This window comes from Taurulus bubalis (assembly GCF_910589615.1).
Source record: "Taurulus bubalis genome assembly, chromosome: 18".
Lineage (NCBI taxonomy): Eukaryota > Metazoa > Chordata > Actinopteri > Perciformes > Cottidae > Taurulus > Taurulus bubalis.
The window spans coordinates 11724820-11750642 of NC_136606.1; the positions used below are offsets into that span (position 1 = coordinate 11724820).

General features: G+C 42.0%; 1 protein-coding gene across 1 annotated transcript in view; it reads left to right on the forward strand.

Moving 5' to 3' along the window:
- The window catches only part of sema5a (sema domain, seven thrombospondin repeats (type 1 and type 1-like), transmembrane domain (TM) and short cytoplasmic domain, (semaphorin) 5A), a gene marked incomplete at its 5' end in the record, with an annotated part of 77856 nt that overhangs the window by 20602 nt on the left and 31431 nt on the right, over positions 1-25823 (forward strand). Inside the window, 9 exons of the mRNA XM_079234626.1 lie at positions 987-1085; positions 5330-5543; positions 6826-7111; positions 8905-9040; positions 13835-14039; positions 17153-17360; positions 19131-19248; positions 22075-22256; positions 22907-23050. Of these exons, the coding sequence (XP_079090752.1) occupies positions 987-1085; positions 5330-5543; positions 6826-7111; positions 8905-9040; positions 13835-14039; positions 17153-17360; positions 19131-19248; positions 22075-22256; positions 22907-23050 (1592 nt within the window). The remainder of the gene's footprint in view (positions 1-986; positions 1086-5329; positions 5544-6825; positions 7112-8904; positions 9041-13834; positions 14040-17152; positions 17361-19130; positions 19249-22074; positions 22257-22906; positions 23051-25823) is intronic.

The window sequence follows — 25823 nt, forward strand, 5'->3', positions numbered from 1 at the left end:
GAAGAGGCACACACATGAACACGTACACACATACTTAGGCTGTGCTTAGCACCAGGAAAGAGTTGTTTCATGAGTCAACCTTCGTCTTGATAGGGGGAATAAAAGGCCTTCCCCTCATTTCTCTCATCTCTCATCTCTCAAATGGGTGCCCTCTACTTTTAAAGCAGACCCTTGAGAGCGAGGGGGAAGTGTGTAGCCCTGGGCGCCTTGGAGTGGCTCAGACACCAGCAGATTTACAGGGTTTTAAATTTCTACGAGGGTTCCAACCCAGCCATGGCCTCTTTCAGTTGGAGTGAACCCAATGAGTTTATTACCTTGTCCCAGGACAAAAAACAAACACCGCTCTTTGACACAAATACTGACTGCTGTTGTTGTGTTGATGGAAATCCCCAGTAAACCTGCATTAAAGCCCTACGGCGATGTTGCAAGTGCATGGCGTTCAGCAGCAATCAATCATTCAGTCAATCATTCTGCGGCGCTTTATTTGTCGCGTGCTTTGAACCAAGCGCTCAGTGGTTTGCTAGAAACCAGGAGGAGCGAGCCAAGAAAAGAGCCTATACTTCACCATAATTTAGCGAAAACTAGTTTGAAATGATTAATGTAGAGAGCATGCCCAAAATGCTTTAATTAAGAGTATGTGAGGCGACGCCTTCTTTTCACCTTTTGTCGAGTCAACAAAGACAAGGCAATTTTCTAAACGAGTGGTCCTCTTTCCAACTGCTGCATTTATCTGTTCTCTACCTCAATCAGATCCCTCTCAAGATCTGGTGCCTGTAGAGTTAAGATGTGACGTGGCTCAGCCGTGTGGGCATTAGCCTTGATTTGACTCTGTCAAGCTTGGCCACGTTTTAGAGCAGCCCTCCCGCAACTTCAGGTGTTTGTCTCATTTATTGGCGTAAAGTGTAATTTTGTTTCTCTGCCTAATGCTGCTGCTTGTCAATGGAGAGATAATGATGCTGCTGCCCTTCGCTGGTGTGTTTCCACAGGAGGAGTGCCAGAATTACATCAGGGTGCTGCTGGTGAGCGGGAACAGGCTGTTCACCTGTGGAACCAACGCCTTCACCCCCATCTGCACCAACCGAACGGTACAAGCAACAGCAGAGTTTCTCTTTCTCGCTTGCTGTTTTTTTTTTTACTTGTATTTACTGTTTCTACCATTTTGTTGAAAGGGTTCATGGTAATGCTAGTTATTCTTAGTCAAATATAAGCTTTGTATTCTATTCTTATTACTGTGTTGTTCTTTTATTATTTTTATAATAATATATTTTATTTTATATTTGTTTTGTATAATTCAGTTGGCGTGTCTTGTCTTTCTTCTTCTTTGTGTTATTTCCTCTGCATTATTTTAGCTTTTCAAACCCACCACTTAATCTGGTGAGTCATCAAACAGTTCTAGACTATGTTACTTTGTTAAAGAAGACTACACATTCTTCTACTTGCAAATGAAAAGGCAAATTCATGAGCAATAAAAGGAAGTGTTTCTCTTTCTCCGAAAACCACGGCCTTTCTGGTTCACATAATTGTTAGTGACGTGTCTCTCACTTTATGCACTTAACCGTCCCTTAAGAGTCTCCCACCATTATTGCAGTGTAGGATGGAAGTTGACAGCAGCCATAGTTGCTGAGTTTTCTTAAATCTTTTCTATTATGTGCCGCATTTGTTCGTCAGTCTAATACCCTAATACTCAGGAACACATCTTGATAAGTCATTATCCTTCAATATCAGTGATGTTTCAACCTGGCTAAGCTTGATAACTTTGCTAATATACATTGAAGTGTTCTTGATCAAACTGACAATGTCAGATATAAAAGGCCAAGGTTGATCAACACATTTAATCAAGATGTGATGGTATTGTGATCAGAGGATTTGATGTAGTGTGGCTGTTCTCGCTTCCTCTGTTGTGCTGTCAGGTATGTAGACTAATTATAAAGATGAATCCTATTTAGTCCTGTTTCCTCAAAATTGTTAAACATCAGAATAAAAATATTTCCTTAAGCTCATTACTCACGATAATACATTCTGGTCTCGTCTGTTGCTTTGCCCTTTTTGATGAGTCATTGGTGTTAATTAGCTTCTTTTTTTATCAAATCATTTTGTCTTTTCTTCTTCTATATCTAATTCTTGGAAGGTGTAATGCTTTCAATCCTCTCTCTCTCTCTCTCTCTCTCTCTCTCTCTCTCTCTCTCTCTCTCTCTCTCTCTCTCATGCGTCTACAAATTTAATTCTCAACACTAGTAACTGAAGGGTTTTTTTTTTCATCTACTATAGTTGACGACAAGTGTCCACTGAAGTTAAGTCGAGCTCAACACTCAAAATGTCAGACTACTGCATTTCTAAGAACATATCAAATACCGATGTCTTGGGATTTCAGAGTAGGAGACTGCAGGAGTTTACCATTATGATGACATTTGTTTTGGTCCAAAAGCACTGCACCCAAAGGTCATGGGCTCATAATGACTGTTTACCGCTGTGAAAATACATATAGTTGAAATGTCATGACATTATTATAGTAGTATTTCATCAGGGGCTGTCATATTTACCCACTGAACATTGTTAATGTGAAACACAGGGTGAGCATAGCAATAGCAATGGAATCACGCTCAGACAGCTTTACTATCAGCGGTGATGGATGGACAGATGAGGAGCAGAATATTCTATTAGTTTAATAAGTGCTGGGTGGTTAAAGATTGAACAGCTGTTCATTTCTCTGACGTTTAGCCATGCTGCCACCGATGATGGTGACGATGAGAATAGCCGCCTGGAGGATGTCTTTTAATAAAAACATAAAAAATAGCACATTTCCAGCATTGAGTAGTTTGGGTCAATGGACTCTTTGGTTTCATATATACATTCATGTGATTTGCAGATATAGTTATTTTTTCCAATTCAATTATCAAATGAATTCAATACATTTATGTTTGCTTACACTTGAAAATATAACTTTATTCTTTTAAGAGGACACAGATGTGTGGGAAATGTTTTGAATGAGCAGAAATCTTAATCTCTAAACTCCGGAGGTTTATAAATTATAAATGTAGATGAATTTATGGATCACTGACGTGAATATAATTAAAAGAGATTACTTCCCCAAACAAAGGACACAAAATAAGAGGGAAGAGTCAATCATGCCTACATATTTGTTGACTCAGCAGAGTTTGAAATTGAGAAAAGTTGATCTGCAGAAGAATAAATATTTGAAAGCAATACAGACGTCTTAATACCTTACTGCAAGTACTTGTCATCTGGATTTTGTGTTTTCCTTTTCATAAATAAAGATCTTTCCATCATAAATTGGTGCATACAAATCCCACAATGCAGGAAATAAAGTGTCCTGGCAGTGATAATATTTTAACGTATGCGATAAGTACGTCAGTATGAAAAAATAGTTACACACAGCAACATAATATATTGTTTATTTAAAGTTAAGAGTTGATTCAACTCTTTCATTCTGTTCACAATCCTTGAACAGATAGCTGCTAGGATGTGTCAGTTGCATCGACGGTGGAATATCAACGATAATCCTGTTGCAGCAGCTTCGATTAAAAAAAACCTGTTTCCTGTCATAGTGGGAAGTTAAAAATGCTCTCAACAACCACAATAGCCTCTCAGTAGCGCCACACATAGCACCCAACTGGCTGCGAGTTGTCTCCTTCTCAAACGTCTCTATTAGAGGGACTCAAAGTCACTTCAGTGTTCACACAGCTGCTGCCTGGAGTATAGAGATGACTTTCACTCCACTTCCCTTAAAATGCAACGGAAGCACTGCAGTCTTTCTATTTATCGCTCCTCCTCTTGTTTTTCTAAATGATCCAATTGACCTAAAAGTAGCTATTCCGACCCACAGAATGAGCCCGTCAATACCGGGCTTTCATCTCAGGCTGGCAGAGCTCAGACAGGGCTGCTCTGTTTTGCTGCGGTTCGGTAGGAAGAGAGGTGGCAGAAGTTAACGGAACCCTTGATCCCAAATCGACCGGCTCCAGGAAATTGGCTGAAGAAGTCTCTGCCTAACACAAATGCGCCGAATGGCATCCGGCCCCCTGTGTAGAAGTGTTGTCTACCAATGAATCAATCAAAATGTGTGACGAGAGATTGGGGCTGTGAATCTCGCTTGAGGTCCTCTGCAACCACGGAGAAGTCAAACATGTGGAGCTCTGATTGATGGAACAGTAATTGCAGATGGAATAAATGTAATTATCATTTGCGGATTTTAAAACCTGAGATTAGTGCAATCTTTTTACTCATGCATTTGCCCTCAGAACTTAGATGAACTTGGATGGAAGCACAAACCATTGAGCTAATCCTCGTATACGGTGTTTACTTTTGCACCATAAAATATAATTATAGCTTGGATTTAAAAAATGTATTACTTCTTTTTGGTATTCAAGGCTGAGTCACTGAGCTATGGCATGTTTTTTTGATTTTTTATTACTAGGAACCAGTGCAGTGTGTCAGGGCTAAGCCGAGGTCATGCAGTAAAGTATTTTTAAAAAGCGGGGAGTTGGATTTGGCCTTATATTCAAAGGCGGAATGCCCGGCAAGGCATCTCACATCAAGCCACTTTTGGACTCAGAGAGGCTTCTCAAAGATGTGGTTCAATAATGTTATAAACAGACAAACAGCTGGTTGCCCTGTAGAGATACCAACCACACCAAGGAACACTGCAGCCAGCCAAGAGTGACTTGAGTGAAGAAGCCTGTTTTGTTAATTGTATTGCTTTCTTGACAGCCTGCTTCTTAACAATGGACTTAAAGCAGCTGCTCTGTTTGTGTGTTTTCTGCTGCTAATGATTCTAAATGTGTTCTCTGATTATGCTGCTCCTGGAGCTTTTGCTCATATATATACATTGTTATGTGTGTTTCGCAGTAGATGTAAACTAAACTCAGTGGCAGGCCGTGGATTTTCTACCTGCGCATTCAGTGCTGTCTGAGTCATAGTCTCGGTCAACTGTTAAACAGCTGGCTCTAAAAATAAATGTAATATATTGTTTTTAAATGTAATTATAAAATATCTATAGCTTTGTGATTCTGTTTATGCCAGCAGTGAAGGCTTAGCAGGCCCTGACGGCCCGCCACTGACTAAACTAAACGTAATGAGTATTTTAATTTTGCACTTTGACACTCTTGTCCTATATTTTTATGAAGTTTTTTCTGCAGTGATCCATTATTGAAAAAGAAGGAAACAATACACTGTATTGTCTTTGTATATTAACTCAAAGGATGCTCCTTTTACAATCAAATGAGTAGTATCGAAGCGTCGCCTGTGTCAACGACTCTTTCCTGCTGAGACACTTTCGCTGCCTAGCTCAGCCTCTTCTTTATCTGTGTTGCAGCTGACAAATTTGACAGAGATCCACGATCAGATCAGCGGGATGGCTCGGTGTCCTTACAACCCTCTTCACAATTCCACTGCCCTCATCACCTCCAACGGGGAGCTTTACGCCGCCACGGCCATGGACTTCTCCGGGCGAGACCCCGCCATCTACCGCAGCCTGGGCGGCATGCCACCTCTGCGCACGGCCCAATACAACTCCAAGTGGCTGAACGGTATGGGGACTGCCAATGCGTTGGGTCCAGATAGAGAAGGAGATGTTACTGTTTATGTAAATGTTTATAAACATTGCTAAAAAAAGATGGGCATTCTACATAGAAAGGAACAATGAAGGAGAAAATTGCTTTTTAGCTTATCCCCCGTCAGCTATTGAACATCCAGCTTGTGGAGATTCTGTGTTTCGCTGAAGACTACTTGATTGATGCTTATCTAACACAGAGGAGGAATCTGTCTCTCTTGGTTGACGGATTGTAATCCTCCTCAAACCAACTGTGTGCGCAAAGTAGTGTAGCAAATGCTGGAAAATAATAATTGTTCTCTTGCATTTTATCAGTAAAAACATTTATTTTTTAAAGTTACTAAGCAACTGGAAAATCTTTATATATTTATCTCACCCTTTCTTCAAGGAGCAGGAAATTGTGAAATTGTCAGAAATCGATGTATTTTGCCCTGAAAGTTCAGACACACTTCAAGCACAAACCTCCTCGGTGCAGATTGGAGAGCGTCAGACCGCTGCAGGTGTCCGGCCTACAGAGGAGCGGGTCAATCAGTATCTTGTCAGCTAGTGACTTTTATCTGATTCACATTTAAGCTAAATTGAAAAAATAAATTAAAAGCCACCACATACATTGCTTTGCAGCAGCCTTCTGGGAAAAGGTTTAATAACTAATTTTATGGCGAATTGATTTTCTTTTCCCCTCCGTCTCCCCCTGCGCTGCCCTCCAAAGGTGCAGAGAAGAGGAGGGTTGAAATGAGAAGGACGGGGGGGTGGGGGGGGGACACATTCATTTAAGAGTGAATTAAATCACTGTCAGCGAGAATAAAGTATGTGGTTTAGATCCAATAATGTCATACATAAAAATGAACGCCGTAGCTGTGACAGTGTCGTGGAGGTCGCGTGTTTCAGATAGGGTGAAAGCTATTACACTCCACCTGTTTTGGTCATTTCTCATCCTAACCTTTAGGTTTAGGGAGTGAAAAATGAGTTTTCTTATTACAGTACAACGCCATTAATAACATGGCCTGTAGTTATTAATCCTGATCACCTGCTGTTGTGTGGGCTTCACAAACCCCGCAAGTCAATCAGTCATAACACATGCCCATTCGCTCTCCCACTCACTCTTCCTCCCACCACCTTAAATATTGTTCTTTCGCTGTTTCTCCTTCCTCTCTCTCTGCCCTGCATCTTTCTTTCAAAGATCTCATAATTCTTTTTTCTTTCTCCGTCTCCTTTCTCCCACTCATTTTTATTGTCTCTTGCCACCTCTCCTTCAACAGAACCGAACTTCGTCTCCTCCTACGATATCGGCAACTTCACCTACTTCTTCTTCCGGGAAAATGCGGTGGAGCATGACTGTGGCCGGACGGTGTTTTCCCGCGCGGGGCGCGTGTGCAAGAACGACATCGGTGGCCGCTTCCTCCTGGAGGACACGTGGACCACCTTCATGAAGGCCAGGCTGAACTGCTCCCGACCGGGCGAAATACCCTTCAACTACAACGAGTTGCAGGGAACCTTTTACCTGCCGGAGCTGGAGCTGCTCTACGGTATCTTCACGACCAACGTGTGAGTAAAATGAGACTTTACAAAAGTACAAAGGCCACAGTTACCACAAACACCTTACTCTCTTCATACTGTACTGACAACATGTATGGAAACAGGATTTACATCCACAATTAAGTGAGCTAAACTTATACCGACTTAGTTACTGTTGCTACACCGTCCTGTTCTCGCACAACACATTCACTTTGTAATAATAAATGTGACACAAATTTGAATTAATTCATTTCAGACAGTGATTGACAAAAGCAGCTTTTCCTTTCTAGTCAGCGACTGCCTATTTTACTGACTGAACACAGCAGATTGAATTAGCTGTAGATGGCTAGCATATTAAACGGAGGTTGGCTCTATGGGCTCCAGCTGATGTTTCCCACTTGACGTTTTGAAACACGAACCCTGTCAAATTTGCATTTACTAAATATTTTTTGTTGACGAATTGCTTTATCTTTCCACCTAGAGTAATTTTTACAAACTGTCCCTTATTATGTTCCATTTTGCATTGTAATTTGCATCCAATTTATTTGAAAAAAATCCAGCCTTTGTAAATAATCAGTTGGAGTCAAACTTTTCAAAGTTAAAGTCCTTTAAAGTTATATTCCACAGTCCAGTTCCACTGTTATATTTGACAGTCTCTATTATTTGCATAAAGCATGAACCAAAGTGAGATCCAGCTCGCAGCATGTTGATATCAGATGAAAAAGCCAATTTATATCATCATACTTTTCCTTCATTCTTTGTTCTTTTTAATGCACCCGCGGAATAGCTTCATGTATAATTCAGTGTTTTTGGCATCACATTGTCAGTTTTGTAAACAAACACACTTTAACTAGATTAGCTTGGCATGTGACTTTTTCGTAGCATGCACACTGGGCATATACAATTGAGTGATATGATGGGAACGTTTACATGGCCAAGTGCATCTTAAATTTAATTTCCAGTAGAAATATCCTCCTATAAACAAACCAGGGATCCAAGGATCACTCATTCCAGTACCATCTGACATTAAAATCCCATGAAAGAAGCTTATCATCACTTATTAGAGTGTACACTGTATCATGCACATGGGGGATGTAAGAGATGGGATGCATCCATGGATGAAAAATATTAATTTCTATTTTCGCAAACACCCTTTTCTCTTTTTGTCTCTCCATCTTTTTTTTTACTTCCCCATACTCCCACACGTACAGACCATTATTACTGTAAAAGCTGAGTAATCTATTCTTTATGGTCAATGCCTTCGCATTGCTGAAAAAGAAGTCTTTTGAAGGGTATTGGAAACATTTCCCCCTGCAGGCACAGAGTCTAATGAACAGCCGCATAGGATTATAATTCACATCGCCCAAGTCTCTCAGTTTAAGTTGAGAGTTAATACTCTCATTCTTTACTCTCTCTTCGGAGAGCAGAGACCAGTACTTGTTGAAACTGACAGCTTAAAAAGTCAAAGCTGTATTTCAGGCCCGAGATCTGTACAGTTAATCAGACAGGCTGAACATCTTAATTGTGTCCTGTGGCTGGATTTATAATCCAATAATGACGATCACTTACGCCGGCGTCTGCGTCTGTCTGTCCGGTGTTTGATTTGTATTGTTGCCGAAGAGCAATACAAACACACAGAGGTCAGATTCGCAAATACTACACCAGCAACATCTGAGTTTTCTACTTGTGCTACGGTGTCCTTTTTAAAACGTCTTTAATCCAATACTTCCCTCTGTTTCTCCCTCGCTCATCCATCATTCCCTCTCTCCTCTCTCCCCTTTTTGTTGGGTCTCTCTTCCCTTTTTTCTGTTCCTGACATTCAGAAACAGCATTGCTGCATCTGCGGTGTGTGCCTTCAATCTCAGTGCCATATCACAGGTTTTCAACGGGCCCTTCAAGTACCAGGAGAACTCACGGTCAGCGTGGCTGCCCTACCCCAACCCCAAACCGGACTTTCAGGTAACAAAGCTATGCAGAAGAACCCTGTTTGTTTGTTATAACAGCATATAGACTACCACATTTTGGTATTAAGAGATATTTCAGAATTTTGAACAGACCAAAACTACAAGATTGGCATCACAACAGTCGCGCCGCTAGCAGGGCGAAGTGTGAGTTAAAGTTCAGAGCTAATCCTTAACGATCATTTGTTCATGCTTGAGGGGTTTTAGACCCAACATACTGCTAAACAAGGCACATAGTATGTGTGGCAGGGTGCATGCCTTGGGAAATGTATGCATGTGGTGTGAATGTGTGTACACCCTGATGAGCCTGGCTCAGATCCCCAGCAAGCTCCTCACTCATTAATTTCCTCTCTCATTGAATCATCCCTCTCTCTACTCATGGACAAACGCATTACGACCGCTCGTTATAAAATCCAGTGGTTTTTACAATTGCACAATCATTCCTTTAAGGTGTTTCATAGCCTCGTTTTGTGAACCGCAGTCCCTTTCTATAAATACACTGTCCTTGTTTTGCACAAGTGGCACTTTATGTTTATATTCTGTCCTAAAACTCGGAGGAGCAACCAAGCAGTGCCAGGACACCTTATCCCGATTTTAGGCGCAGCTCTATACCGATGATACCGAGGGGATGTTTTATTAGCCGAAGTGCCTCTCAGTCGCAGCGGGCTTTAGCAGATAGTGATGGAGCTAATCCACGCAGCTCTCCATGAGGGATTGAATTTCCTCTGAGGTCTGGCTGCCAATGTGTGACACACGCCTCACTTCCACACGTTTCCCATCACAGACCCTCGATCATGTTTCCGTCAAGCCAGCAGCTGCATGAGCATTCGCGATGGCTGCTATCGAGAAGTCACACGCACACATTATCTATAATGACATGCTCATGCAGAAAAAAAGCAAAGGAAATGTTCATGCAGAAAAAAAGTGCGAGCGGTGGCAGTTTACTAAGAAAAGCACATACCCATCTGTAACTTAGAACGCGTCTCACTGCCGTCATGCGTTCATATATCTACATGTCTGAAATTCACTTATCGTCAAGAAAATCAATTTCTTCTATCCGGTCATATATTTATTCTGCTCAGAATACTAGAAGTACACCACCAAGAGGTTTATATATGCCATCGACTTTTATGAAGCTGTTTTCCTCAAGGATAAACCGGGATCAGTTCTTCCGCTCCATCCGCATCTCTCTATTTAAGCTCGGGCACAATAGCTGCTCCTCACCGCTGGACCGAAGAACACTTTATCTAGGTTTCAGTGACATCTTCATCAAGCATTTGTCAATGTTGGAGGATTAGATTTACGAGTGTAGGATTTATGGCCTGCCCATTTTTTCCCTCCAGCCCTTTGTGCAAACACACACACCTGCAATCATGCAAGATTCACCTAAGGGAGGCCAGCACCTATAAAAGCCGTCGACCAAGTGCACATCTATTGTACACAAATACGCCCACAAAAATATAGGGTGGTTGATTGCTGGCAAATAGGAATAATTATCACTGTGAACTCATCACTCAACACACAAACACACACACACACACACACACACACGCACACACATACACTGGTCATTGATTGAGAGCTTAATTCCCCATCTGTCTGCGGAGAAAATCCCCCCATTTATTTGCGGATTGATCCTGCCCGGTTTAGTCAGCCTATATGAGTCATGTTCGTTGGGCGTTAGGAGCTAATACTGTCTCTGTGTTGTATAGGTTTTCTGTCACATTGCAATTGCTTACTGTACAAACACATTAATTGTCAAGCTCCACGTGTAGAAAAATATGGTAAATGTGGCACCTTTTTATGTGGATGTCCAATCAGTGTTGATGGTAAATGTAGTCAATTGAAGCAATACATTATTCAGGGTGTGCTACGGAGTGAGCTGATTACTCCTGCTCACGGTACCAGGATGCATTGCACACAAGCTTCTGTTGCCTACGCGCACGAGGAGCTGCTTAATTTGTTCACAAACTTTCAACTCTACTGGACATTCACTTAATGTCACCGCTATACTGAAACTCTATGCTCTGATCGCTCTTTCTTGTCTGCTCACACCACATTTCTCTTTCTCTCTCTCGCTCCTCCACACACCTGAGTCCCTACACACACACACACACACACACACACACACACACACACACACACACACACACACACACACACACACACACACACACTACAGTACTGGCTCTGCTCTTGTCCAAATGAGCTACGTTACTCTAACAACAACCAGTCGGTGTTTGCTCTCTGGGGCTGAGGTTCTGGAGGGTCTCTGCCGGCCACGTAATCCCCGCTGCAGCCTCGGCCTCTCTCCGCTGCAGTTCTTTGTCCGTATACTCCGGCTTGAATAAATAGGGTTGAGTATCCAAATCAGGCAAAACATTGTCAAATGTATTCTCGGTCATAACACTCCCTGCATGCATATTGAATCAAAGAAGGTAGTTCTGTTTTTTTAGCGGCAGAGAGTGCACCCCTTGGCTACCCTGAGAAATCCAAACTGAAATAGTAGCCTGTAATTCTTACTTGCATCCAGCTATGTTCACTGGAAGCTGCAAACTCAGCTTTCTGGGTCAATACAGCATGCACTGAGGAATTTATTGATTAAATAAACTACTTTTGCCATCAACTCTGAAATACACATACAAGGGGCCAAATTTCCCCTTTAAGTTCAAGTCTGAGCCAAATGCTGTTGGAAGATTTTGTTGTATTATATATTTTAAGTGATGCAAACAAGAGTTGTCAATTTGTTGTGCTTTCTTTCAGCTTAATATGATTACTTGGAGCCAAAATTGATCAACTTTTACATCAGATCAAGGGTGATGGAATATTTAATGACCTAGGACAAATTTTCAAAAAAAACCCATTTGGCAAAAACATGCTGTATTACAACCATATTTCTCCAGAGGCACTTATCATCCTGGCAGAGCACAGTGCACTTATGACGAGCACGACAGCAAAGTGTTGTATGGGCCCTCAGCCAAATGATGGTTCTGTCCCTCACCTTGACTGTACCGAGGAAATCACCACATCCGTCTCTCCGTACATTCACAGATGGCATAGACCCTCACTGGTCACAAGCAAGGACAAACCATAGAAGGAAACCTTAGACATATGTTATTATATAGCCCTCACCACACACACACAAACACACACACTACACATTTTGCACAGAGAGAAAGTGGCATACAAGCAGCGCACCGACACAGTGTTGCATTTCCCTGTCCTTCAGGGCTTTAATTTCCCATCTCCTGATGTGGCGAGGGCGCTGATCCGTTGCCTATCCCGGGGAAGCCCGCCATGATTCTCATCCGTCAGCCCACGGAAGGCCAGGGATTGATCTGTATAAAGTGTCCATGCTGTTGCTACCGTAGCTAGTCAGCAGGAACTAATCGCCACCCAAGGTCCAGTCTCAGCTTAGTATAACGAGGCTGCGTACGGGTAGCCTACAGAGAATCTGTGCTGTGAATCTGCTAATCTATGTTCAAACCAAAAGCGCTACCAGTCATTTGGGTCAGCGTAATTGTCGTGCGTGGCTTATTTTTGTTTTCTCTTCTTTGTATTGTGGAGTAGGCCTATTCTTTGTGGATGGAGCCACAATCCTCTTGACCCCTGCCAGGGACCTCTTTCCCTGAGAAGGACATGCTTGGTTAGCTTAAGTGATCCGGCTCTGCCTCAGCTGGACTGGCTTTGTGCCTGTTTAGTGCCCTTCTATTTTTTTGGGAAAAACAAAACAAAAAAGGCAATACATTCCGACCATTGAATGCATGAATGTTGTCACTGGACAGCAGCAGCATGCTTCCAAATGTATACTGTATGTATCTGGCAGTTAGATTGTAGTACCGGTATCCTATTTGTGCTACATGGGTCATGATAATACAGTCCGCCTCTAATGCCAGTATCTTCTGTATAATGCTGGTTGAAGCAATATTTTAGAAAAGCCAAAGATCCCTTAATATTTTCTACCTAAAGAAATTAACACAATATATTGTTAAAACACATTTATAAACCTCCAGTATCACTTAAATAGAAAATCTATGTTGGACTCTGTAATATTTCCCCTTTTTAACTCCCATTTGGAGACAGTTCACTTTATTGAAGTTCTTTTAATAAAAAATGCCGGGGAAATGTCTTACATATTAGATATTTCACATTTTAACTGAGTGCTGCAGCACTGACTCAGGCTTCAGTAGAAAAACTCTACTGGGACACAACATGATAACTTACAGTCAACAGCACCTGATACAACCAAATGAATTTGTAACAATGAAATCTACCTATTTATATGAGATACTTCTGTTTCCACTTCTTCCTTACTGGACTTTTTTTAGTGAAAGTCAGATTTTGTTTGAATACTGTCTCTTTAATATTAGGACTAACATTAATGAAGCTTTGAAGATAAAAACATTTTTATGACATGATCTTATTTTTGGGGGTAAATAAAAGAGCAATCAGAGACATTGCTAGTGGTACCAACACAACACCCCAGCAATATATATGCATATGAGGAAATATCTAATAAAAGAGCTAACTATCTGTTCAGTCAAACATCCCTTCAGTCGTCTTCCATTAGCCGTGCCATATTGACTACAAAGCATCCCAACGAGGCTGCAATCGACTTTAAAGCCTTGTTCATTTAATCATTCAATCCACGCTCTTATCTCTGGTGGTACTTCTGGATTAAAAAAAATAAGCATATTAACATGGCTTTTCATCCCAAAGAGCTTGAAGCTTGTATTAATGTCGTCAGTCCATCATTGCCTGCTCTGTCTTCCCCACTTCCCCACCTCCACAGTGCGGCACCATTGACTCTGGCTCCTATGTGAACCTGACTGAAAGAAACCTGCAGGACGCTCAGAAGTTTCTGCTGATGCACGAGGTGGTCCAACCCGTGGTTACCGTGCCCTACTTCATGGAGGACAACGTGCGCTTCACTCATGTTGCGGTGGATGTGGTGCAGGGGAAAGACATGCTGTTTCACATCCTATACCTGGCTACGGGTGAGCTATTGGCAATATGTGTATGCATTGTGTTTGACTAGACTCAAGACTTTGAGACAGTACTTGTGTTTTTATTCTGTTTTTTTATTCATTGGCATATTTATTGGGTGCTTGCATTTTGTGATTTCTTCATAATCCTGAAAACATATGTATAAAATCCCTTCTTAATATGCATGATGGGGTCCTCTTTCCCTGGTTATCTTACGAATAAGAGTCTTTATTTCACAGGTTTGATGTGTGGGGTGGGGGCTGATGTCATGTACTCCAGGGCACCAATCAGGATCAGGGGATGTGAGTGGAGCAGTGAGAGTTTCTGCTCCTTGCTCACGGAGCGGTTCATTCCCACCTATCCTCCGTTGGAAGCCGTTCCAGGCCACTCCGCTCGATAACGCTCCGCGCTCAACTCAGATTTCACCCCGCTCCCCTCAAATTGCTCACCGCTCGCTTCTGAGCTTCCTTTTGAAATTACTTTGTGAACTCCATTGTCGAACTTGCAACAGATGATTTCTGTCAAAAAAATAGTGTGGGTGCGTCATACACGGATGCATTCTGGGTCGGGCTCGGGCTCGGGCATGCTTCGGGCTGATGGTGTGAGTAAAAGGTACCGGAGCGGGACAGAGAAAAGGTGACGCTCCAACTTTTTTTAATATCAGCTCAATGCTCCATCCAAAATCCTAACGACTGTGCTGCCCGCTTGTTCATTCCTATGCTCTGAACAGGATTCAGACCTACAGTCTTGGAGCAGCAAATTAGCATAGATTAACATTTTAGTCACGTTAAACTCTTAATAAGTAACATCTAACACAGCTTTGTAAATTGAAGCCTGAATTCTTACTTATACTGTCATGAATATTGATTGTTTTGTATAGAATACTTCAAACTAAGCCATTTGAAGTTCAGGCATTGTACATAAGAAAAACCTGTCAGAATAATGAAACCAATATATCTGTACTTGTGAGGAGGCTTCAAAGCATTATCTTCTGACCCAAGTTTGATCACTCTTTCCTTCCACATGTCCTCCATATGCACTGACAGAACACACACATATCACATATCAATCCCGTGCGATCCATCGCTAAGATATTGTAGATACCATGAAACAGCCATGTGTCAAAAGAAAACAGACGGGTAATTAATAACACACACGCACAGCTCTCACTTTACCTGTACTCGTTTTCCCTCTCTGCATGACACCACCTGCTTATCAGTCGACTGTTTGATCACGCCGGTGTGACAATATGTGATGTTAGACTTGGCAACGTTCTGAAAACAGTATCAGCTAAACACCAGACACACACCCGCGTTTGGTGTCTGTGCTGTTTTATGATACAACACACAATATGGATTATATTTGGATGTACTGAACAGAATTTGAACGTAGTGACCCACTTCACTGTGCTAACGTACCGTAGCCCCAGTGGGAAATGTCAACATGATCTTCCTGTTGTTATTCAGTGTTATTTTAGGATATTACACACTCTCACACACACACACACACACACACACACACACGCACACGCACACAACCTGTTCCAGTTCACTGGCTCTGTGCTTGGCATATCCCTCAAAAACTCCACTCTCATTGTTTGCATGGTGCTGTGATCAATGTAGCGTCAGACCAGAGCTGCCCACACTGCAAGTTCCCCAGACACTAACCAGACGCTAATGAAAACATCTGAAATCCTGCCAAGGCCATTGGGTAGCGCACATACTGTAGCTAATCACATGCTATTATTAACGCGTAAAAGCACCCTGCTGATTGAGGCCATTGTGGAAAACCTAATCGCTCCAACTGTGGGTCCAAAGATGTCAAGGTGTGGGGTTATTTTATTCAAACATGTGGCTTGCAGCAAATTTACTTTACCTCATTATTCAACCCTCGTTAGTAATTTCAGCCCTGCGGCAACATTTTCTCTTGCAGTTAACAGATTTCAATTAAATCCAAAGATTTCCTTGAAGTTCTGGTTTCTAACCAATTCTGAAGCTCTAAGTTGGTGAAAGTAAATGCCTTGGGAGGAAAAAATAATAATGATTTACTCATTAGGTTAACTCATTGAAAAAGTACACATGAAGGATTAGAAAGGGGTACATTATAATAAATGTTGTTGCAGAAGTACAACGACAGGAACAAATGAAATGAGAAAACTGTAGAGAATACGCTTTGTACATACACTGTAATTGTATGAAATATAATGTGATGCAACAACTATGTTGTTAAACAAGCATCCAGACTACATTTTGAAGTATTGAGTGAGCATCAACATAGTTTATCCTTAGACACTGTTAGCACACAGCTCGTCCTCACAGTGAAGCTTCGGGGTTCTCGCATCGTCCACCTGTGAACAAAACCAGGTGAAAAAAACCAGCGGCTAACACTATCGGGCTAGCTAAGAAGCTGGCAATCTACCCTCCTTTAAATTAGCAAATAGGTCAAATTTCCAATTGTCAAAATAGTAACACTTGAAATGGTAATCACATTCCTTTAACACGTCACAAAATAATGTGTTACTGTCCCACACTGCTTAGGGCAATACTTCACTTTTACATTCCTTACTTTGAAACTATGTATTAGCATTCACCCTTCTTTCCTTGGCATTACTGTCCACGTAATTACTTTTTCTTCACCCAGCGGATTGCATGTATAAGAGATTATGTTGGTTTTTGCTCTCCCAAAAGAAATTGCCCCCAACTTCATCTCACAGGGCCTACCTTACATAAAATAAGGGTCATGACGCATTCACAATGGCATGGGTTTCCACACTTTTCTCTCTCAGAACTACAAGGTGGTCTATTTCCCTGGAATATCCCTTCAACGAAAAGACAGAAATCATGAATTCATGTGCCACACAGTACCAGTTCCCTGGTTCCCTAGTTATTTCAGAACCTCTCTGTTAGGATGATTGCTGTGTGGTTCACATTTAGTTCACATTGGCTTGTGTGCAGCTTTGCTCATCCGAGATATATCTGTTGTTGTTTTTACCATATCAAACTCCCTGCTCTTCTTACCCTTCCTCTCTCTTTCTCTCTGCCACTTTACCTTTTCTAGTGCAGATAAACAACCGCCTACCTCTTTGTGACCAAATTCTCCCCTCTACCCCCTCTTTCTCTTCCAGATTACGGTACTATCAGGAAAGTGCTTTCCCCTCTCAATCAGTCTACGGGGAGCTGCCTGTTGGAGGAGATCGAGTTGTTCCCGCCCAGGAAGAGACAGCCGATCCGAAGCCTGCTGATCCTGCACAGCCGCAGTGAGCTTTATGTGGGTGTAAGAGACCAGGTCATCAAGATCCCGCTTAAGAGATGCAGCTACCACAAGAGCAGAGAGTGAGTACATGCACATACCAGCACCATTAATCTCAATGGAAACTGGCAAAAATGTGCAAATGTGGACACAACAAAGTTTTCTTTTTCATAAGATGCTCTTTATCTGGGAGGGCCAGGCCTGTGTGTTGGTCAGGGGCCTTTGCTGATATTTAAAACCCTGTAAATCAGCTTTTGTCTGAGCCACTGGAGGTGGTCACGGCTGCCCTCCGTCCGTCTCGTCATCATACCGTGCGTTTTCTGCCTCCTGTGCACAGTTCTCTTGCAGCTGTGTGCGTTTAGCAGATATATTGACTTTCTGTCTGTCTGGAAGACGCTCCGTGAAGGTATAAATATTAGTGAAGAAAAACCCGAGGCATAGGCCGCAGTGTCGAGACTCACCACAAGATTGGGATCCCATCCATCATCGCGCGCAGAAAAGGAATCACACCTACATTCCTTATCTCTCGCACAAAGAGCTGTTATTGGAATCCACAGAAGAGTTAGGCTTCATATTACAGCTGTGGCTCTGTGATATATGCTGTAACCCTTATAGCACTTCATTGCCTTTTTCACACCTTCCCTTTTTTCCTTTTTAAGAGAGTGTGAGAAAGTTTAAGAGAGCCAGAAAACAAACAAAACAGATAAAAGAAATAAAACCACGCAAACAGACAATACTACACTCCTGGGGGAGTTACTTGCTTCATCACTGGTATGTCTTTGAGGTGTACCTGCTTGATATAAAAGAAGGCTGCTGTTTGGCCATGTGTGCTGTGTGGCTCACTAAAAGAGTGCTGTACAATCTGCAAGGCCCTTAAGGCCCCCTGAAAGACAAGTATTATCTTGTTCTTTCTCCCTTTAATTTTGTGCTGCTGTCGTCACCCCTGATAGCCTTGTCGGTACAGATACAGTCCATAATGCTCTGCTTTTCACAAGCCACCCAGACGCTACGTCAACCGCCTTGTGTTTTCGCCAGAGTGTGTGCAAGAAAGCCGTATGTCTTTCTGCAATTTCACAGGGATGGATGCATATGATCTTGTGCCCTTGCACTCGTGTTTGCATCTGTGCTCAGTCCATTGTTATGAAACACACAGACAACTTTAGTTACATATCACTAGGTGCATGTTGAAGCTTGTGGTGCAGAGATATGTCATTGTGCCGTCACCGCAGACTCGTATTTGCATGAAGAGAGTAACAGCTTTTTATTGCACTCAGTAAACCACCTGAAGCAGATGCGGCAAAGACAGAACCCGCTATCTTCGCTACAGTATCCTCACAGTGAATCTTTGGGGAGCTGATAAGGCATTTGAGTCATAAATGTATGTGTGGGTATGCATGCTCAAAACTATAATCCTGGTTCTTGTCTGAAGATTACCTGAGAAATCAGTCAGTGCATTGTGTTAATACATGATTTTAGGATGCTGATCCACTGTACGCATTGTAGAGCATTGCAAGACGCTTATTAACATTTTTCTCCTGCCTTTCTTATATCTCTCCTCTTCTTTGTCACTCTCTTTTATGTTAATTTGCTTTGTGCTCACCTCTTTTTCTGCACCTCTACACATCTCTCTTCTTTCCTGTTTCTCCTTCTCTCTTTCAGTCTTATCTCTCCCATTTCATATTTTTACCACCCTTCATTTCTTCCACCACTTTATCTCCCAGCTTTCTCAATAATCTCCCTGCTTTGTCTCAACCTGATGTTAGATATCATATTCTGTCACAATGCAGAGCTATCTGTTTTCACATGACTGGTTAATAAAAGCCTATTAAAAGTGATATTTATTGTCCTTCCAGAGCCTGCGTGGGAGCCAGGGACCCATACTGTGGTTGGGACCTGTTGTTGAAGAAGTGCACCACTCTGGAGGAAAGCGTCAGGATGAGCCAATGGGAGCAGAGCATCACGAAATGCCCTGTGAGTGTCACTGAGCTGCTGTCTGACCTGTACACACCTCATTGTGGTTCACTTGCTTGTTACTCACTTTCTTTGCTGTCTCTACTGTGAAACCTTAAAGTTGGTAGACTACTCAATTATCCTTACTCGGCCTTCATGGTCGCTCTCCCCTCCACATGAATTTAATACTCCCATTCATCGTTGCTCCTCTCTTTTGAAAGCTACAGCCTGCTTTGTATTCTTTCCATACGTTCACTTACAAGCCACTACCCTAAAAACAGCCTGTGAAACATATCTTTCCTAAAAAAAGGCATCTTGGGGACTGAACAACTTGACTTCAAGGGAGCGACGTGTACCCCGCTACTGATCCAGAGCACGGCCTCAATCATTCACCTCTGACTGCTTGTTCATTAGCAAAACAGCTTTTCCATTTATTTGAACATGCACCAAATTTTGGAGCGGGCGGCTCTGCTCTTTTTCAGACTTTTTCAAGCCAGTCGCAGCGGAGAGTGCTGTGGGCCTCCGTGCCCTTTTATGTGGCTTCATGTTCAGAAGAATATTTGGCAGTCAAGCCACTGAGCAGCACCCAGTGGCATCTGTCAGCAGAGCTCTGGCAGAAACACTGCATTCTCAAATGCATTCAGATATATAAATGGGCACACACAATTGTACATGCATATGCACATATATATATACATAATTTTGCAAAGTCACTACTGGTTGCAGTTAAAAAAAAAGATTATGTCAGAGTCTAAGGCTCCCTCAGCCAAGTATTTCTGTAGTCATTACTACATCAAACATAGTCATACTTTTATGTCAGCTATAAAGAGCGGAAACAGGGGGGGAAACAGGCACCTCTGTCCAAATATTAAGAAATCTTCTTACCAGCACTTATTAACAGCAACTCCTTCCATAAAAAGTCATTTTCACATTTACAGTTTTAAGCACACCATTAATAAGCAATGAGTTGATTGAGCTCTACGGGGCTGGTAGATGTTTCCCGGTCTGTATGCTAAGCTAACGGTCTCTAAACTATTACTTTTAATGCAGGCTTTGATTACAGATACTGTCCATCTTTCCAACAGCAGTGTAGCCACCAATCCTTTAGATTTGATTTATTTTCATGTGGCCACATACCACTGCCCACACTAGTTATGGAATATGTATTTACCCACTTAAACCTTGGTCTAAGCAGATCCAATCCATTTAGAGTGAGCATGAATTAACTATGGCGGTAATCACTTTGTATTCTGACAGAGATGAATGGCTTTACAATAGGGCTTCTGAAACCAGAATGGGAAAATGTTCTGCTTGCAACATTTCCATGCCAAGACGTGAAAACTGCATAACATGAAGCTGTCTTTCATCACAGTTAATGCTTCACTCCCTACGAGTCCATTAACAGTTTAGAAAACGGCTCCACTGGCTGAATGTCTGCTCTGTTATTTTCTCCTGCAAAGTGGAAGTGTTGAGCTGGAGGCCAGTGGAGGTTTTTCACACTCACACACACACACACACACACACACACACACACACACACACACACACGTTGTGTAGGCAGAGACAGGAGATATGCTTTACCAACTTATTCACAAATGCCATCTGGCATCACAGATTCACTATATGGAAACAAGCAGAAATTAGTTTCTCTGTAGTTTCAGTCTGAGGCGCTTTTGTGTATGTTTCCAAGTAAAATGGAAATGTCTCCTCAATAAATGTTTTCATAAGGAATAAACTAGAAGTAATTTCAACCAACTCCCACTCTAAAAAACGTTGTGACAGTATTATTTAGAATAAGAAAGAAACAACTGTTATAATTTCTGCCTGGGAAAAATACCTTATTTTTTTTACTCTCATAAGGTGCATAAAACATGAGTGCTTTTCATCGCCCTTCAGAATTGATCTGTCATTCTGTTTCGAGCACAATTTCCTTTCTGTTTTCCCGTTATAATGAAATGAATTACACATGTTCTTTTCACACCAGTAGAAATACTTATTTAAATGTTTTATTTGTATTTCTTTTTAGGGACAAATAAAACATAGATACAGACACATGTATCATAACATGTACAGTCTCAGCTGTAAATGATTGGGAAAAGGTGTTGTCTGTCTTTTTCGAGTTGTTTGCTTTTTTTAGGCAGCCCATCGATGCAAACGTTGCCTGTCTTAGCCAACATCCCCCATTTAGGCTTCACGGCAGAGTACAATTACCCAAAAGAGCGGAGGTCAGGCCTTATTTCTGCTTCTGCCAAAGCAGCTGATGATCATGCTCTCTTTTCTCCCCGTATGAAATTGTTCTTTGCATTTGTAAATCACACTGAAATGTAGCAGCGACATGGCTCATATCATCTGCAGCTCTGAATCTCACACCGGTGCGTTTTTGTATTTAGCTCGTGTGCCCAGGACATCACTCGTAATTCATAGCTCCTGTAATATCTGAGCCTTCCTGTTTCATTCTGTTTTGCTTCAGATATCTATTTATGCTGCCACTTTTATTTCCTCATATTTCTCTCCTTTGAACATGGCCATTCAGAGCTTTCATTTGCCTTTCTGAATCTCTCTTGGAATATCATCGTATCCTGAGCCAATTTTCATATAGCTTCCTCATGTTTTCAGCAAATTTTGTCCATATAACTGCACAATTTTAGATGTGGTCTAGTTGATGTCATGCTGTTATTTTTGCATCTATTTGAGGAAAATTGATTTCTGTTTGCATCCACACTTGCCGTGGGCTGCGTCTCCCACAGCAATACCTTCCTGAGAGCATCGGTCTAATGCAATGATCAGTTTCTGAGAAAAGCCATTACTCTCAACTGTTTTATTTATGTCCCTTTTCCTTGCTAATAGATCCGTAATGTGACGGTTGATGGAGGCTTTGGCGCCTGGTCAGGCTGGTCCACATGTAGTCATAGTGATGGCGGCAGCGCGGGGTCCTGTCTGTGTCGGACACGAGCCTGTGATAGCCCCGCCCCTCAGTGTGGAGGCCAGCATTGCTACGGCATCAGTGTCGAGGTCGCAAACTGCTCCAGGTACGTTCTTTGTTGATACACATCTGTAAATCCTCCTCTTTTTTTCAACACACTATGAATATCAATGCACCTATTTCTATAATAAAGAAAAAGGTTGTGTTTAAAAATGTTGATTAATTAACTGCATCCACACATCTGAAATCAGAAACACCTTTACTGGTGAGTGTTGATTGGATGTTGTTTCTCTCAGTTTATTGCTCAGATTTATAAACAGAGTTATATTGACTGAGATGCTGCTGTGTATCAAATATGTGCATTGTTGATGACGGAAGTACATTAGGATCATCATCATTATTAATAATTTATCAATTTCACAATATATTTATCTTTGAGTCAAATTTCTGAAAGTAGTAACCAGAGCCCAAATTAAATACTAAAAATGTTAATATCTGACTAGCAGTAAAACAAAAATATATTAAATTCAGTGACACTGAAACAGAAAAGTAAAGCTATGAAATCCGTAACACGGAATTGCTCTTGAACTGTTCATTATTTTCTAATAGTCATGGTGGGATCAATCCCTGAGATTCATGGAACTTAATAGTTGATATCTTCTTGCCGTAGTCTTGTTGTTGTTCTTCCAGCGACCGCCACCGCTGCATCCGTAGCTAAAGTAGCTGAGACTGATGCTGCTCTGTGTGTCTCCATAGAAACGGAGCGTGGACTCCCTGGACCTCCTGGTCCCCCTGCAGCACCAGCTGTGGCATCGGCTTCCAGGTCCGTCAACGCTCCTGCAGCAACCCGACCCCTCGCCACGGAGGACGTGTGTGTGTGGGCCAGAACCGTGAGGAGAGGTACAACACACACACACACACACACACACACACACACAGGTGTATACATTCAGTCACACGTACTAATTAAAGCAAAGAAATGCTGTACATGCACATGTTTGTATTTCTGTGCATGCTACAAAAAAAGACAGTGATTAGCCATCAGTTAGGAAGCATGAATTCCTTAAGAATGTGACTTCCTTTTTTCTCTCAACTCTGTCCAACTTTGTGACAGCCAATTAAGGAATGAGTGGGATAGGCCTGGGCTCACATAATTATCTGGCTTTAACACACAGTCCGAGTCTACGTTTTGAAGCTATGGAGGCTTTGCAGCAGAAATAATCGCCTTTTTATAGATGTGTTTTTGTAGTTTCTAAGCAACCTTCTAGGTCTGAAAGAAAAATCTTTTTTTCAAGGAGAAAGAATGTGAAGTCGCACAAAGAGACGTACAAAGCATCCCAGGTAGATCAGGTCAAGCAATGCGTATTCTTAAAGGGAAATCACTTCTCTCAATTGGTTCTGGCTATCTCAAACTTTATTTCAGTGTTTGCCAAATCAAAAAGTGACTCAGGAAAGCTGTGACAGCTTCCATGGTGTTTGAAAATTAGATTACATTATTATTATACAATTACATTATTATTATATAATTATTATTATATTACTATATTACATTATTTCAATTCCATCTTCGTAGAGACTGATTCTAAGTGTTTCTTTATGAGCTGAGGCGTTCCACTTCTGTATCTATGAAGCCTCTGCGTCACCAAGCAAGGCCTCCTGCTGATGTTTTTCATCCAACTCCTGCAGTTAACCATAGATGAGACAGAAAAAGTGCAAACAAATACAGTTCAGAGGGTACAGGAAAGCAAAAAGTAGAAAGTAAGTGTTACCAATCGTTGTCACGACAACAGAAAGAGCATCATGATGGACAATTAATTGGATATGGCCTTCAAGGATGAACCTTATATTACATCCTTTTTTCGCTCCTTTCTTTGCACTTTGTCATTTCCTTCCTCCCTCACTGATGCTCCTGGTGGAGCGGTCCTTGAGAAGAGGACTGCTCCACCAGAGGCTCTGAGGAAAATAAATGGAGTAACCGGCACAGCCCTGTTACTCACAAGCCACACCAGAAAAACGCTGGCTGGCACTAAAGACCACGGGAAGCCAGAAGCAGGTTTTGCCCCTCCCCCCCTTTCTTTCCCCAGCTTTAATCTCCTTTGTTTCATCTCCCCTTCCTGCTCTCAGTACTTGCTCTGTTCAGCTCTTTAAAACACCTTCAGCCAGTTAGGGGCCAGCTGTGAGGGCTGGAAAGGGATCTTTGTGTGTTTTAGTGTGTGTGTGTGTGTGTGTGTGTGTGTGTGTGTGTGTGTGTGTGTGTGTGTGTGTGTGTGTGTGTGTGCATGTGCGTGAGTGTGCATGTGCGTGAGTGTGTGGGTCAGTGGGAGACAGAGGGATGGACGGTAATGCAAATCAATCAAGAAAATGTGTTTCTGCCTGAGGAAGAAAAGAATAAGGATAGGATCCGATAGGCTATACATTGTTTGTGTGTGTGTTCAATATGAACATATACAGGTGTTTCAGACATGTTTATCACCAATGCTTGCAGAAAACAAGGAAATGTTCTCATTGAATGTTCAATCTGTGTAATGGTGTCCAAAAACTTCCACCACATCTGTTGTTTATAGTTGCCCAAGCTCTTCTGTACAAGCTTTATTCCGCATGGCATGAAAAAGGAAAAAGGTCTGGCACTTTATCAGCTTGAGCGTGCCGAACTATTCTTTTAATGCTGTGAAATACTTTTATTTTATGGGGCACAGGCCCCCTTTCAGAGGTGTTAGGCATCTGCAATAAGCCTCACCGCTCACTTTGTTCTTCCCATGTTGCCTTGAGTTCCCTGTTTGGATTAATGCGCAGGACTTATGTTCAAATATGCATACATATGGTGTGAGCTGATAATTACACATATTTATAAAAAATATATACATAACCTCTTTTCTCACCTCTTCTTTTTTAGCCAACAGGCTGCCCACAAGTTTGACCCTGGTTGTTTGCAGCAGGCAGAGCCTTTAAAGATAAAGCAAATGCTCTGAAACCGTCCGTGCACAACAGCGCTATGGGCTTAAATCTGGCTGGGTAATGCCTGCATTTATGAACCGTCTGTTGGTATTTCCCTCAGCACACACGGACATCGTCCACACTGCTTACTCAGCCTACAGCGAGTAATTAGAAGCGTTTTCCGATCAGCGTGTGTTTTAGAGTTAAGAGGAAAAGGGGAGATGGACTAAAAAAGCTAGGACTTGTCTAAAATGATTAAAGTGTGTATGATGATGGTGATGATTTTAAAGCTCTAAAACTGCTTGATCACAGCAGTTTTTCATTGTCCTGTGGTGCAGTAGGGGTATTTCGGCTCTGCAAAGAAGCCTGTGTGCGTGAATGTCGATGTGTGTGTGTGTGTGTGTGTGTGTGTGTGTGTGTGTGTGTGTGTGTGTGTGTGTGTGTGTGTGTGCGTGTGTTTTTGCAAGATTGTAATCCCCACTCCTGACTCCTCCACACTCCTCTTTCCCCACTGTATCATCCCACTACAAGCCTGCAGATTAGTAAAGTGGAGAAAGAACACACTGCTCTGAGGATCTGTACAACCAGGAGTATACAGAATGTAGCTTTTGATTTGCCATGAACAATAGCAGAGTATTTGGGAATGGTATAATAGAAATACCCAGCCCGAGCCTCTGGAGGAAGGATATAAAGTTAAAGCTAGAACAAGAAGACTCGGTTTTCCTCAAAAGACACTTAC